At 35.6% G+C, this 16,785-nt stretch overlaps 1 protein-coding gene and 1 long non-coding RNA gene across 2 annotated transcripts; both read right to left on the bottom strand.

The window, feature by feature from the left end:
• Positions 1-8,101: 8,101 nt before the first annotated feature.
• Positions 8,102-10,013, bottom strand: LOC139904153 (uncharacterized). The gene is made up of 3 exons (XR_011778680.1): positions 9,993-10,013; positions 9,827-9,883; positions 8,102-8,197 (listed from the first exon to the last, which is right to left on the bottom strand). It is a non-coding gene; the product is annotated as an uncharacterized lncRNA (long non-coding RNA).
• Positions 10,014-10,016: 3 nt separating this feature from the next.
• LOC139843076 (formin-like protein 18) lies at positions 10,017-16,497 on the bottom strand. Its single transcript, XM_071833155.1, has 18 exons — positions 16,425-16,497; positions 15,943-16,035; positions 15,174-15,861; positions 14,854-15,040; positions 13,327-14,546; positions 13,120-13,246; positions 12,926-12,997; positions 12,721-12,819; positions 12,387-12,428; positions 12,187-12,267; positions 12,053-12,103; positions 11,884-11,965; positions 11,234-11,388; positions 11,081-11,152; positions 10,864-10,980; positions 10,540-10,608; positions 10,323-10,389; positions 10,017-10,201 (listed from the first exon to the last, which is right to left on the bottom strand). The coding sequence occupies exons 1-18, from the start codon at positions 16,495-16,497 to the stop codon at positions 10,017-10,019; spliced, it is 3,480 nt and encodes a 1,159-aa protein (XP_071689256.1).
• Positions 16,498-16,785: the final 288 nt, after the last annotated feature.

Below are 16,785 nucleotides of genomic sequence, written 5' to 3'. Positions count from 1 at the left end.
AAAAATGGATCTAGCTTCAATGGATCCTTGGATGGCTCGAAGTTCTTGAAGCAGAATCATGACATGAAAACAAGTTCAAGTAAGATCATCACTTAAAATAAGATTGTTATAGTTATAGAAATTGAACCAAAGTTTGAATATGATTATTACCTTGTATTAGAATGATAACCTACTGTAAGAAACAAAGATTTCTTGAGGTTGGATGATCACCTTACAAGATTGGAAGTGAGCTAGCAAACTTGAAAGTATTCTTGATTTTATGAAACTAGAACTTTTGGAATTTATGAAGAACACTTAGAACTTGAAGATAGAACTTGAGAGAGATCAATTAGATGAAGAAAATTGAAGAATGAAAGTGTTTGTAGGTGTTTTTGGTCGTTGGTGTATGGATTAGATATAAAGGATATGTTATTTTGTTTTCATGTAAATAAGTCATGAATGATTACTCATATTTTTGTAATTTTATGAGATATTTCATGCTAGTTGCCAAATGATGGTTCCCACATGTGTTAAGTGACTCACATGGGCTGCTAAGAGCTGATCATTGGAGTGTATATACCAATAGTACATACATCTAAAAGCTGTGTATTGTACGAGTACGAATACGGGTGCATACGAGTAGAATTGTTGATGAAACTGAACGAGGATGTAATTGTAAGCATTTTTGTTAAGTAGAAGTATTTTGATAAGTGTATTGAAGTCTTTCAAAAGTGTATAAATACATATTAAAACACTACATGTATATACATTTTAACTGAGTCGTTAAGTCATCATTAGTCGTTACATGTAAGTGTTGTTTTGAAACTTTTAGGTTAACGATCTTGTTAAATGTTGTTAACCCAATGTTTATAATATCAAATGAGATTTTAAATTATTATATTATCATGATATTATCATGTATGAATATCTCTTAATATGATATATATATATATACATTAAATGTCTTTACAACGATAATCGTTACATATATGTCTCGTTTAAAAATCATTAAGTTAGTAGTCTTGTTTTTACATATGTAGTTCATTGTTAATATACTTAATGATATGTTTACTTATCATAGTATCATGTTAACTATATATATATCCATATATATGTCATCATATAGTTTTTACAAGTTTTAACGTTCGTGAATCACCGGTCAACTTGGGTGGTCAATTGTCTATATGAAACATATTTCAATTAATCAAGTCTTAACAAGTTTGATTGCTTAACATGTTGGAAACATTTAATCATGTAAATATCAATCTCAATTAATATATATAAATATGGAAAAGTTCGGGTCACTACAGTGGGAGAGTGGGCCGACTAGCGACGAGGGTCTCGATGAGGCAACTGACCTCGCCCACTCCCACTGCTCTTAACCAAGGGTTTCCACCTTGCTTACTAACACTCGCCCATTTAGACATCTAAATGGACATCACTAAATTTCCATTACGGGTGGTAATTTTAACTCACACACAACAAGTTCCATTCAACCGAATTTCACTCGACCCAAGAGACCTGAACCATCACCACTACATGTGGTAAATTGAGCCCAAAAACACCTTAAAATTATAGACACATACACCATGTTCAAAGTCCCAAACAATAATACTTTGCTCACTTTTCACCCAATTTACCCAAGCCGAACAGCCCCTTTTGACAGCAGATTTTGACCCATTTATTCACCACAACAATAAATAAAAACTTATTCTTTTGAAAGTAGACTCAAAGACCTTTTTGAAAAGTGCTCACACACCTCAAACGGAGTCACACTTTGCAAAATATGACCTTTACAAAATCATGATTTGTGCAGTTCTTATGGTGACGGGTTTCACTCAAAATGACACCATTTCAACTCAAAATGAACCACAACACTTTCATTTGATCAAAATCAGTTCATACACCTATAAATGACTCATTTTAACAACAAAAATTATCATCAACAACACAAGATTTTAGTTGAGGCATTTCGTCAAACACTTAGTGTGCATGACTCTCTTTTGACCATCTAACACCTCAAACATGTTCTTATGACCAACCAATTCACCAAAACACAATTTAACTAGTTAGTAATACCCAACTTATGATGAATAACTCACAAAATTCGTCATCCTACACAAACTCACCTTTAAAGATGTTTACATACATCAATGGACACCATTAACCCCAAATTTTCAAGTGAAATGGGGTTTACAACAATCATGAACTCAAACCCTAACACAAGAGAAAGATTAAACACAATAACTCTGATTTAGAGCTTTACCTTAGCATTTAAATGATGCTAGACATTAGCAACATCAAGGATGAGCTCTAATTTGAGCATGCAACATCATCTTCTTCCTCCATTAGAGCTTTCTCACTCTAAAAGCTCTTCCTCTCTCTAGAATGGATGAGAGGATTTGTGTGGGTGATATAAGGATAAGAATGAGATAGAAATCTGCTTTTCAAGCCATATACACGTTCACAAGAGAATTGACCAATATGCCCTTCATTTAAAAGTCCAAAAATACATTCAGCACCCAAGCAGGTCCAAAAGCAGCGCTCCTAGCCCAAAAGCGACGCTCCTAGCCCAAAAGCGGTGCTCCTGGAGCCTTCCAGCTCACAACTTGAAATTAAAAACGTCCGGGCTCGATTTACAGTCGTCTGGGCTTTTGATTCGCCTCAATCTGAGTCCGTACGAGAAAGTTATGATCAAATTGGTGAGAGTGCGCATAACCTCGCAACATACACTAAACTTTTACACATCTAACACCCAGCACTCCAACACTATATTATCATTAAAAATAATAATATTTCAAGTCACCTTTACTTCCCGAAACATCTCGATCACCTTCGGTATCATTAAATTACTATTTAAAATATAATAAAATAATACCCCAAATTTTCGGGATGTTACACAGTGGCTCCTAGACGGTGTCAAAAAATATAGACTAGTTTGCTAAAGTGCGATTATATAGACTAACAGTCCACCAACGATATGTGTTGTAAGTTGTAATCATTGTAGTATTTGCATGATTGATTAGTGAAAGACAAATCGAAACAACGAATCATATCATATTATACTATATATCTAATTGAGACAGTTCAAATGAATAGTCCTATTTGGACTATCTCAATCCCACACTAAGGACCCAAACTTTATCCAACGTACGAATCGGCCCCTTCCTCAATTTTACTAAAAAAACCCCACACCTTCGACAAAATACAAAACACCCCCAACCCTACCCGCTTACCCCGACCCGACCCGACTCGCCTCCCCGTTATTATAACTATAATAATATTATATAATATATTTCATCCTTTCACCTTTTTTTTACTTTTTTCCAAAAAAAAATCTCCAAACTTTGTTCAAAAATTAAAACCGGCCCCCCAAACAAGGTGGTAAAGTATCAAATAACCATTTTCATAAAAAAAATCTTAACTAAACTCCACCCAAATATTCAACGGGTAATATCTTCTCGCTTGCAACGAGTTAAATTTTTCCGACACCATCGTTAAACTTGAAATAATTTTAGGAACACAATGTCACTAACTATACGCAAAACGGACTCTTTTAAAGAAACGCTAAATATTTGAGGTACTTTTCATACACGTTGATTTTGCTTTAAATTTTAAAAGTCGACAATTCCATAGCGAAACGCGGAAATGCACATATATTGTTAATTTAAAATAACATTTAAATCTTTCACGGATTATACCTTTTAGTTCGACTCGAGTTTCGCTTCAACAACATCATCGTTAGCCACGAAATAATTTTACAAACAAACGCACTAAAATACATTGAAAACCGAACCCCCGACGCGAAGCGAGGGTTCGTAAACTAGTTTTAATCATATGTAATAAAGTGGTGGAGCTTTGGAACATCTTTATCCGATGGAACATTCCATACCGCGACTTCGACTCTTTGGTATCTGCATTTGATGACTTCTACGACTCTTCAAATTCATTGATTCGTAGTAGAGTTATTTAGCAAGGTGTTAAATGGGTGATCGGATATCACATATGAAAGATGAGAATTGATGTGATTTTTGCCAACAAAGATTGGAGTACTTTAATTGAATTCGTAAGGATTCAATCAACATCTTTCGAGTAAATTTCGAAGCGGTTAAAAGTCTTCCTTGGAATGACAACAATAGTTGATCAATCATAGCTTTTATTTAAATAATAGATTAGGGATTGAGTAATCTTCGGGTTCCTCAAAATATAATTGTATAGTTGTTTTAGTATAGTTTTCTTGGTTTTCGCTTTGTATATATCTCCTTGTACATTTTTTCGAGTTATAAAATGCTTGATTTTAAAAAAGAAAAAGAAAAATAATAACATAGCTATTGAGGAGCAAATTGGGAACCACTTAAGTTTTTTTCTATTTTATTTATAATATATATAATACTCGCAAATGACAACTTGAAAACCATGTATCAGTTTCATATATTATAGGTGTGGTTCATGTACCCTTTGACCCACCACGAAGTCCATCAAAATACCCTTTCGGGTTGCTCTCGAATCCAGCCCTTGAGATGTATGACCCACCACCACCCGGAGCCTTCATGTAACTTGATCCACTACCACTAAAACCACTTTTGCCACCGCCACCACTAGCACAACCACCGCCACCTTTGACGCCTCCACTACCACCACCACATTTGCCACCACCACCTTTTCCGCCACCCATTTTAGATATATACTTCTTCCCTTACGGATATGTTTGAACACAGTTTAAGAAACTACTGAAATAAGAGAGACCACGTTGTATGGTATTTATAGAACACTTGTATTATTAATACTTCCAAAATTGATTGAAATCAGTTATTTAACCCTGTTAAAATACCACATAACTGATTTGGGAAAGCCTCTTGAGCTTTCTAAGTAATTATGTTATTGGAGACTCATCCAATCATAAAGGCTAATATATGATCGAATCAATCAATGGCGTTAATAAGTTTACATCTATATAGTCATATAAAGCTCTAAAATGATGATATTATCATTAAGCTAATTTACTCTTTAATTTTTATAATGATGATATCATAATTTTATATTAATTTAATTAAAAAAAATAATACGAAAACTTTTATAAAAAGAAATACGAATCTCTCCTAAATTGTAAAATCTTCTACAGAACACTCAAATTTTAAAGCATATTGTACAACTTTTATATAATAATTGTATTTTAATTTTCTAAAAAAATTTAAAAGGCATTTATTATTACTAATTATTATTATTATTATTATTAAAAATATAAATACTCAACTTTGAAAAAACTTTATTATTATTATTTATTTAATATAATAATTATAATTATAATTATTATATTATTAATATTCAAATATGAATTCTTTTTACGAAATTAATTACGTTACATATGTATGCGAAAATACATGTCTCTATATATTTGTAAAACGACGACAAGTTTCTTAGTTAAACGAGTCATTAAAATAAATGACTTTAGCATTTACATTCACTTAATACCTAAAACATGTCATTAAATTGTTTCGTTTAAAAAATACTCGTGATATCACGGGTCATTTCACTAGTTAATATTTAAACTTGATGTATGTATATTAGATCATATGGTCTAATTATTATAAATTAATAAATCATCTAACGCATTTAAGTAGTTTTGTCAATCATTTGATTGAAGGTCATGTTTGCAATGTCGTACGTTCCAATCTGATGGTAGATGAAGTTGATCAGCCAAATAAGAACGAGGAAGATGTGCCAATTGATCAACCTGGGAAGGATAATCGTGATTCAGAGGGGATGATTCTGAAAACCTATAGTTCTAGAAAGAGGAAGGGTAAAGTGAACCAGCTGATTGATGTTGGGGATGGTCCGTCTAAAGAAAAGAAGAGTGCTCAATTTGTTCCTTATGCTGGTGATTCTTCTATTCCTGCTAATGAAAAAATACTCCCTGAAGTAATTAAAAAACGCAAGGGTAACAGGAAGAAAGGTGGGTATGGTAAGAATTCTGTTGTAACTGATCATTCTATTGATGATATTGTAGTTAGTAACGATGATATTATTGCTAAATCTATTGGTGAAACAATTGTTGTTGCTAAACCGACTGTTTCTTCTAGTCCTGTTGTATTTTTTAAGAGTTCAAAAGATGGTAGTTATAATGAGGTTGATGTAAACCTAGTGGCTGCTGCTGAGAATGCTGTTAAGTTATTTAAGAATGATGGTATTAGAGAGTCAATTGTTGTTCCTGATGATTTCTCCCAATTTACATTGGGTGGAAATGTAACATTAATGAATACGCGGGATAATAATAGCGGTGATAAAGATAATGTTGTTTCTGGGATTAAATCTACAACAATGGAAGGGGTTGAGACTAGTGATGGGCAAGGCAATACAAATACTAAAACCCCAAGAGCATGGGTAAATCCAAACATCACTTTTGCTGACTTCTTAAAACAAAACAAAGATGAAGAATTAAAAATGGAGTTCATTCCTCCTGTTTTAATGTCTAATGGTCAAAAGAGAGTATTTTTCTCCGCTGAGGAGGTTAAGAAGGGCGGTAGTGCATTTTCTCTTCAATTATATGGGTATTTTATTGGAACTTCTATGGATTATAGGGTTGTTAATGCCCATCTAAGGAGAATGTGGCGGAGGTATGACCTTAAAGAAATCGTCAAAACAGCTGCAAAATTTTATTTATGCAAATTTAAAAATGAAAAGGGTATGAAGGAGGTTCTTGAGAGTGGTCCATGGTTAGTTAATAATGTTCCTTTTTTCGTGAATCAGTGGGAACCTGGGGTTTGGCTTGAAAAAATTGAACCTGAAAAAGTTCCAATTTGGATTTGCATTCACAATATACCCATTGAACTATGGAGTGGCAGAAGTATAGGTAAACTTGTTAGTGGTATTGGTAGGCCAATGTTGATGGACAAAGTTACTTCAGAGAGATGTTGGAGTAAAAGTGAAAGACTAGGTTTTGCTAGAGTTTTGACTGAAGTCAATGCAGCTGATGACCTTCCTAGCTTTGTCGAATTTTCCTATCCTGTGATTGGTTCTTTTCCAGCCAAAGTGGGTAAACTTGAGGTGACTTATCAATGGAAACCGCCTTTATGCACTCATTGCAAAGTGTTTGGGCACTCTTTTAATACTTGTAAAATTAGGCCTAAAACAGAAGATGAAGTATCTGCACAAGTGTTAAAAGACGCTTTGAAAATCAACAATGATGGTGAAACAGTTGATTTAAATAACCAGTGTGTTGAGGACGGCTCTAAAGTTGTTGGTAAGAAAGGAAGGGTATTTCATAAGTTGAATTTTGATAATAATAAAAGTCAATGGCAGTCAACAGAAGCAAAAGGTATCAAGCAAAATGCAGTTAAGAATAATTATGGTATTAAAGACAATATTGTTGTGGAGGAAACAGATTGGAATGTGGAGTCCCAGAAAAATCGAAATCATAATATTTTAAGGAAAAGAGATAAAGGAAAGGGCATTGATGGTGAAGGTAATAATAAGACATATTCCAAAGATAGAAGTGAAACAAACAATCATTTTTATGTATTAGTAGATGATGAGGGTAATGGTGATTGATGTTAAGTTTGATAATACTGCTCCGAAATCAGGGTATTCTACATCTTGTTAGTCTCTTACTTTATATCTAGTATAGGTCCTCGAGTTTCGCTCAAATTAGTGTTACTCATGTTGTAATCCTCTTTGTATCATTTACTTGTCAATAAAATTATCTTGCTTTTCAAAAAAAAAAAAAAAATGTTTGCAACATTGTTAGGTCTTTTATGAAACACCTTTCTATTTATTTTTTGCAGGGGCAATACATTAGCAACTATGAAGTGAAGATGAAACTTCAAATGACAATAGAGTGTATACTTGTATTATTATTTGTATTGCAAATACAAAATGAACATTAAAGACACTCACAGCTCATCACCCCTGAAAATACATATTATTCTCATATCAGGATATGAAGATTTAATTTGTTACTCTGCCAGATATATAATATACATACAGGTCCGAGTCAACCAAATCAGTGAAAACAAATTTGAATAGTTTCCTTATATTCATATGCAACAATTCGGTACGATATTACAACAGATAGAGTTACCAAGTAAGAAAAAACTGCATAGATTAAGCAAAATGTGTTTCAGGGATGAGATACATCAGGTCTTTACCTTCACTACAAACAACAAACTTCAATTTAGTGTATATTTACAAGCTGTCAGACTGCGCAAAATTTGCTCCTACTCTGCAAAGTAGCGGACCAGATTATTAATCAATTCAACCACATCACAGTGAAAATGATCACAGTTTGACTTTCGAGGTCAAACTGGAATGTCATAATAACGAACTATGACATTAGTTGCTTAGCTTCAGTATAAAGTTTGATAATCACATTTGACATCTAGTGTTTGGTGATTTCAGTCCATTCATTAATTAATAGTATGCCTGGCAAATCAAACCCATAGCCTAAAAAATGAGTTCATTGGATCTTAATATTAGGATCCAATAGGGTCTCAAATTTATAAAGGATGAGAAATCTTGTGGGTCCAAAATTGAACTACTTATATCACAAGGAAAAAGTGACGGGTCCAACGGGTCCTATGTTCGGGTCCAATGGGTCCTATGCTTTCGATGCCCGTTTGCGCTGCGGGATTTCGGCGCGCGTTTTCATCGCCCGTTTTCTGCTCGCGTTTTCGCAGCGGTTTTTGCATGGCGTTTTCAACGCGCGTTTTCGCAGGAGTTTTCGGCGCAAGTTTTTTGCAGCGCGTATTTCGGTGCGTGTTTTCAGCGCGGTTTTTGCATGGCGTTTACGCCGAATGTTTTCAACGCGCATTTTCGGCGCGTGTTTTCGCAGCGAGTTTTTCCAGCGTGTTTTCGGCGCGCGATTTTACAGCGCGTTTTCGACGCTCCTTTTTCGCGGCGCGCGTTTCGCAGCGGGTTTCGCCGCGCTTTTTCTTAGCGAGTTATTGCCGCGTGTTTTCGCAACGCGTTTCGACGCGCGTTTTCTAATCACGTTTTCGACACGCGTTTTCGACGTGTGTTTTCGACGCGCTTCTTTGACGCGTTTTTTCGCCGCGGGTTTTTTCAACGCGATTTTTTTCAGCACGTTTTCGGAGCCCATTTTCGACACGTGTTTTCTAGGCGCGTTTTCGGTGTGCATTTTCGCATTGTGAATCCGAAAACTTCAATTGGGAACGCGAGTTTGAAAATGAAAACGAAAATCGAAAACGCAAAAAAAAAAAATTTAAAGAAAAAGGGTCTTGACTCGACCCAACCCGGGAAAAAATGGGTCTCGACCCGACCACCCCGACCCGCTCTTGACCCGACCCGTTGCACCCGTTCAAAATTTCTGACCCGTTTAGACCCGAACTCGTTCAAACCCAAACCCGTTTCGACCCAACCCAACCCGATTGCCAGTAATAGGGTTATGTTTTTATCTCTAACTTGTAGACCGGGTAACATGTAAACATTAGCTTCAATAAGAACGGGTCAAAAGTCACTCAATATGTACTTTCAATTCAGAAACCAATCATATTAATAACATGATTAATTTCTTATATTGAAATATATGTACTTCAGAATTATATTCGAACACCGATTTGTAATATAACGATCAAACAATCCGGACAAAAAAGTATTCAACGTCAACCAACCCAACTACCCTATTTCAAACTGTACCATAGAATGATCCGTTTGACCCAAACCCGTTATGAACTTGTAAACACACCAATTTAGCCAACTCCGATAAAGCAAAAATGTTAGCTTTTTCAAAAAGAAAATGAATTGTAACACATTATTTTTTCTAAAATCATGAACCTGACCTCAAAAGGCAACTAGTTAAATGGAAATAGAAAGGTTTAAGAGACTAACTAACCTTCAACAGAAAATCCAGAATCCTGTATGATGCTGCATAAACTCCCATGCTATACAACTGTACATTTTAGACATAAAACATGGAAACGTCTTATATCGTCTTCATATCACTAAATCTAGTTAAGCTCGGCCGAAAAAAGAAAAGGAAAAAAATAGCTATTCAATACTTTTTAGTGGAGAGTGTAGCAGAACTAGATATTCAGAAGAGGCAGAGTGAAGTTCTGGTCATGTTCAGACTTGATATCAGACCGAGTTAGTTTCAACTTTTCATTTGAGGCTTCCCTCTCCGATTTCTTCTTCTCCAATTCTAACTGTTTGGCATTTTCCTCATTTGCTTGATTAAACATCCTCACAAACTTTAGCAGAGTTGAAACAACTGAAAAAAATGGTATTTTTTTACCGGAAATCAAGAAACCGTAAATGTAAATGGATTATATGAAAGGTTATACTCTGTAATTTTCCTCAGACTGCATTAATATGCATTAATCTAAAGTTACCTTGCTCATACGGGCAACGAGCTGGATCCTCACCAAAGTAAACAATTAAGGAATCCACATTCTTACCCTATAATACCAAAAGGTATGAGCTTTTCCTTGCAATTGTGAAATCTTAAAAAGACTAAAAGATAAAAGTATACTTGTACAATTGTAGTACTTTTCTTTTTTGCAAATAAGAAATGTGTATATATCTAAAGAAGGGAATTATGAGACATACCACAGCAGAATACAGATTAGCCAAGGACCTTACTTGACCTTCTGCCGAAGAAAGGAACTCCTTTAGGGCCTGGTCAAAGAAAACTACATAAAATATTATTTCAAATAATAATAATAATATTAGTTGTAGCAAAGATATTTAACACAATGATTATTTATTAAAAGGTATTGTCCTGAAGAAGATGTTACATGTAAACTTGGGTTGTTTTTGAACGGTACCAAATACATCGCCATTTTCACCATATTAATCGACCCTACCACCTGCCTATTTTGGCATAATAGCTCAAAGCTTATGGGCTTTATCCTAACAATTAGATACTATTACCTTCCGAAATTTTTCAGAAATGGGGCCATCATTTTCAGCCATTGACAATTCCTGGATAACTTTTTCTAATCCTTTGCTTATAGCTTGCATTTCCTCTGCCAAATATTTTAGTTGAATCTGGACACAAAAATGATAATCAATATAATGAAACATATAACAAGCACAACATCAATTCCTTCATAGAACTTGTATAAACATTTCGACATAGCTTAACTACCTTCGCCGCAGGTTCTAAACAGCTCAAATCCTTGGAAAAATCAAGAACTTCGGGTAGTTTGTCAGCAAGCACCTACAGAAACGCAACATACGTACACATATTCATGTGATACATTGATGACGTATTGATGTATGACAAGAATATACTTCAAACGAAAACTGAAGACCAATTTTTTTTCCTATTTAAAAAAAAAAAAAAAGAAGAAATGGATACCTTACAAAGATAATGCATGAGAGTCATTCTATTGTTCTTTGCACGCGTGTCAGCAAGTTTCAAGAGGCTATCCAACCTGAACCCAACGGCCGATCCTAAAACAAAACCAAATCTACTTTTTGTAAGCCCAACAGAAAAGACCTTAAGTCACTAACCAGAAAAATAAACTAATAACAGAAACTACTCAATTAATAAAATTTAATACATTAGTTACTATGCACACAAGGGTGGGAGTTTTAACAAATCAAACAGTGGTATAGTATTCGCAATGTATCAATCTTCACTCAAATTTCTTTGATTGTACCCCCACCTATAAAAGTTATTTTTGTATGTGCATCAAATTTCCAATATTGCTATCGCATGTACCAGATTGTTGCTATTGTATGTAAACCGATGACAGGTAACGTTTTAGATGATGTGGCAACTTATATGGCTGCCACATGAGCAAAAAACGCTACTTACCTGATGAATTTGTCATAAAACACAGACAGCACAAACTTTAAAAGCTTGATACATTCAATATAAATTTAGAGGAAGTTTGATACATTTTTAGACATTTAACCCGCTAAACAAATCAGCTAATAACTCACCCCTTGCAGTCCCCTGGTTCAACGCATTTCCCAGAGAAAGAATTGTTTGCATGACTCTTTTTAATTTACTCGAACTCCTAGTCTGATAGAAGCACAATCAACATCCATGAGTTGCAATTTTTATATTATAAATTTAACAATAATTTAATGCAAGATAAATATAACTTGCCTGTTCCACCACCGAATTTACAGTGTTAAGGTTCTCCCTAAGATCAGAAACCTAATTAGTAATAAAACTCAGCCGTTAGAAAGAAAAAAAAGACCTATCACAAGCAAAAATGTTTGTCATAGTATTCTTTGGACCTGCGCATTAAACTGTAACTTGAATGAGAAAACTCTGAGCTTGGATTCTGTACGCGGAACTTTCATCATCTCCAAGAAAAACTGTTGCAAATAAAGATAAAGTTCAATAATCAAATTGAGTTAAATTATGGACTTATTTGGAGCTGACTTGTCCTAAATCATTGTCATAATGACACATGCGCAAAATGTGCATTGGATACCTGTTCACATTTGCCCAGTTTATCCTTCTCCCCTTTGTAACCCTGACCAGAAGAGAAAAACATATTTATTACTAATATACGTCAAGTCATTAGGTGAATGTAAAAACTTCAAAGTTTTGAACTTTTCACACACTCAAAACAAGTTACATTTTATAAAAGATAATGTGCAAGGCACTAAGAGTATTTTACCGCGATTTTAAAAGATGTAGAAACAATATAACAGATCATTCCTAGTATGCAGCAGTCAATTTATGAAGTCTTAACTCACATCGGCCACAATTTCAGGCTTTATTTAGTCATTTAACCTTTTAAAAGGTTGAACTGAAATGCTAACCTTAATTGTCTCCATCTCCTCATTTGTCGGACAAAACTTTATGAGGTTGTCCACTTGATCTGCATCCATTGCTGAGTCTTCTAAAGTAAGAACATGATCCTGAAATAAATAAATAAAAAAGAACATGATCCTGTCAAGATTCATAATCTAAGCAGTATCATAAAACCTTTAGACACCTGAACAAATTATAAATCGTTGATCATACCATCAATTCGTTCAGTGATATTTTAACCTTTGAAAGCATGATCTCACAGTTATATGCCCTCCTGTGATCAATCTGCAAGAATTACAACATAAAAATTAACTCTATGTGCAAGAACTTCAAGCTCATTCTATTTATAGCTACTTAATTCATCTGCTTCTAATTGATTACATATTTAATAGAACAGGATGATATACCAGTTGCACTTTTTCAGGTTTATTAGATACACCTGCCCGTGATTTTGATTTTGCACCCCCTTGTTCTGCCTTTGGGTTTGATGCTGAGAAGAGAGACTCCAGTTCTGATATATCAATCTCGGGTGCCCTAATATGCACGTAAAAAAATGAAAAATAACAGGATTGAAAAACATAAAACTCAACCTCTTACAGGAGACAACAACTTACTTTACAGATTCACCAGATCTTTGTGTCTCAGCCCACAAGCTTCCTGATACCGCTCGTGTTAGCTTCAGCCAATGCAAAGGTTTCAGCTTCTTGATTTGCTGATTTTTTGAAGAACCTGTTTTTGACAAACTACGGCCCCTGAACAACGGTGGAGGAGTAGGAGCTCTAGAAACGTTTCCTCCTCTCGATAGAGGAGGGGGCGGGGGTGGAACAACACCCCTATTTGAATTTCCTTTCGCCGAAGTAATCGGAGGCGGCGGAGGTGGTGGACCGATAGAACTAGGAGTTCGAGGAGGAGGCGGTGGTGGTGGCACCGGTGATGAAATGCTTTCTTTTGTGCCTTCGGTAACAGGACGAGATGGAGGTGGTGGTGGGGGCGGTGGAGGAGGAGGAGGGGGACCCACTCCCTTAACTGGCTTATCTTTTAAAGACGGGAGTGGAGGTGGTGGCGGTGGTAGTGGAGGAGAGGGTCTGGCTCTCGTAACCATATTGTCTTTCAAAGACAAAAGTGGAGGTGAAGGTGGTGGTGGCGGACGTTGCGGTGGAGATGCGGGGTCGGGTGGAGATGCTGAGGATGGAGACCGTTCAACTATGATATATGTTCTATCATTTATTAACGGGCTCGGATGGTGAATTAAAGAAGGGAACGGAGCCCCGCTTTGATGATCTGATGGCTTAGATCGATCAGTGTCAAGTATGTCACCACTTTTGTCCCTCGAAAGAAGAGTTCCAAGACCTGTCGTAGATGGTTGAATCGTCATACACCGTGTGTCCTTTGATGGTGGGCCATGAGGAAGCTGATTAAGATTGCCTATTTCTACTCTATTATTTGAAACGTATTGTGATTGTTGATTAGAAGAAAAATGTGACCGCGATGGTGATGACGGTGATCTTGGTTGAATAGGTGATTGAACCTTTGGTCTACCAACATCAGAAGACGAATGTTTCTCCTTATCCATATCCGCGTTGTGCTTTCGTTTTATTTCTAATGATAATCTGACGTTGTCTTTATCCTGATTGTTAGCTTCAACGGACTGTTGTTGACCGACTATCTGGTTGAGAACATCTAGTGCGGCATCACTTTTAGGATCTAGCCAATCAACACTATTAAACAGTTCTTGAACTTTGGCAAATGCTTCTATAGGGAGACCCTCCACATCTAAACCAGCCAAATCTACTGGAACTGTAGAAGCTGCATCGTCCATATCCGAGAAAAGAAGCTTCATCCAAATATGTTGGTTACATATACATAGAACAAAATGCAAATAAACGTGTACATAAACGTGCATCCTATATTACTATATCCGTCCCCAAACAAGCGTCCACTTTTTAATATGCAACTATTACAATTTTTATTAGTCAAAAGTCTATCTTACCCTTATATACTTATTAAGAAAATGTGTATGCAAAAGCAGCATAGGAAATGTGATGTTTACCCTTTTTAAATTGGACATTTTTTGGAGTAAAATATAATAAAAATGTAGACAACTAGACATTCATTTTATACGACATATATATGAAAGCTACCTCAGCTCGAAAGTCCCTGGGAAACAGATCCTTAGCATCCCAAAGAGTGTCGATTTCCTCACGATTAAGTACCAAGATATTCGACCTTATAAACGCTGTGTTGAACATGGCACGGTACATAATCTTTTCACGAGACAAATCATCTTGAAAGTTGATACACTCCAGCACAATGTCGCCTTGAACGTGGCAATTAATATCAATTTTAACCAGTTCACATTCTGCCTGCAACAAATAGTAACGTGTAAGGAGAAAGTTCAAAGATTCCAAAGGCGCATATATATAAAGTATACTAAAGCTAAAAAAATCTTGCCTGCTTGTAGTATCGAATATTTTTGTTCGTCTTTGTGGTTGAAAACAGAAGTTTAGTACTTCTATCACCAGAAACAAAAGGATCTTGACCGTAAATTCTGAAAATTGGGCAACAACCACCGTTCCCGTCAAAATCGGGAATCATCCGAATTATCACACAATCCAACGTGAGTGCCCGATCCAACGGAGGCCATTCGGGACCCACATTTCTCCTCGATATATACCGCAAGTACCTTATCTGAGAAGGTAAAGGATTTAACTTCAAATATATATTCAAAAGTTCACGAGGAGCTTGCTTATAAACCATATCCAAAGTCTTGTATTCTCCGGTATACTGTTTTCGGTAGATCAAAAGTGCCGCCAACATGAACGCTAACGCCGGCCAACCGCCCCGCTCACAGTGCATCAGAAGTATATTCTGTTGTCCGAGTGAGAGCCAACTTTCGCTTGATCTCAAAAAGTGATGAATAACCTCCATTGGGAGTAATGGACAGTTTCCGTATTGTCGAGGATAGTCCATAATAGTTAAATCATAATTTGATAAAGCAGAGGCGATCTGGTTCGATTCTTTATCACCGAAATTGAAAACCAAAATCGATGCATCGGGGTAATGTTCCTTAAGCTGGCCAATGGTGTTAACCATATAACTTTTATATTCTTCTCGTTCCCATACATCGGTGGAGAAACAGCAGTCGAATACTATACGTGAAATGCGCAAGACATTAATCATATAATCAGAATAATCCTAACTCAAAAACAAACTCAATGCACATCATAAACATGGAAACATTGTGTTATTGTGTAAAGGAATAGAAGCTGATGATCCTTGCAGCGCGTTTACAATACTCAAGAAACAGACACAAAAACTGAAACCTGTACATTTACAAAATATAATGGGATCTAGGCATACAAAATTTTAGATTTATATAATAGGATTAATGTCTAGTGGTTTATTCAAACCACCTAGCAGCATATATGGGATATGTAAACGGTCGAACAGTCACGGATAACCAGTTAGGCCTGAATCAAAATAAAAATACTATCACTATAATTGAAAAACCTTATGAGTTTAACCGTCTATAATAGTCCAAGAGCTAATTAGGTGCAAATTAGCTGCAAACAATTCAAGTATTAAAATACAGTAGTTTTAAATTGAAGATGTAAATGTATTCCTATCACTATAATTGAACATTAAACATACTATTATATTGATCAAATCAAATCAAGTGGAGTAATAAATTAAACAAGGGGGGAAGAACTACCGTAAAGTCTTTCAGAAATCTCAAGAAGTCCATCAGGCGGTTTCTTGTAAAATAATTTACGTAATAACGCCATTTGAAATTAGTTAATTAGAGCAACTGCTAGTACGTGATCCTGAACCCCCAAAACTGCAGAGATATATGCAACTATAAGTATGAGATATGGCGGTTGATTTTGGTATTTCTATTTCAGGTGGTGTAATGAATAATAATTGAATAATGGTTTTGTACTTGTGTTAGAAATCTCTCAGTTGATGACGTGTACAGCATTGATGTTTGACAGGTCAAAACATGAGTGTTCCAGGCTACACGTTTTTTCAAAATGACCCGTAAAATCACGGGTTTGTTTAAACGAAACAATTTA

The sequence above is a fragment of the Rutidosis leptorrhynchoides genome, chromosome 4 (genome assembly GCF_046630445.1).
Source record: "Rutidosis leptorrhynchoides isolate AG116_Rl617_1_P2 chromosome 4, CSIRO_AGI_Rlap_v1, whole genome shotgun sequence".
Classification (NCBI taxonomy): domain Eukaryota; kingdom Viridiplantae; phylum Streptophyta; class Magnoliopsida; order Asterales; family Asteraceae; genus Rutidosis; species Rutidosis leptorrhynchoides.
Note: the sequence above shows the minus strand (reverse complement) of the source record. Positions and strands in the feature narration are given on the sequence as shown.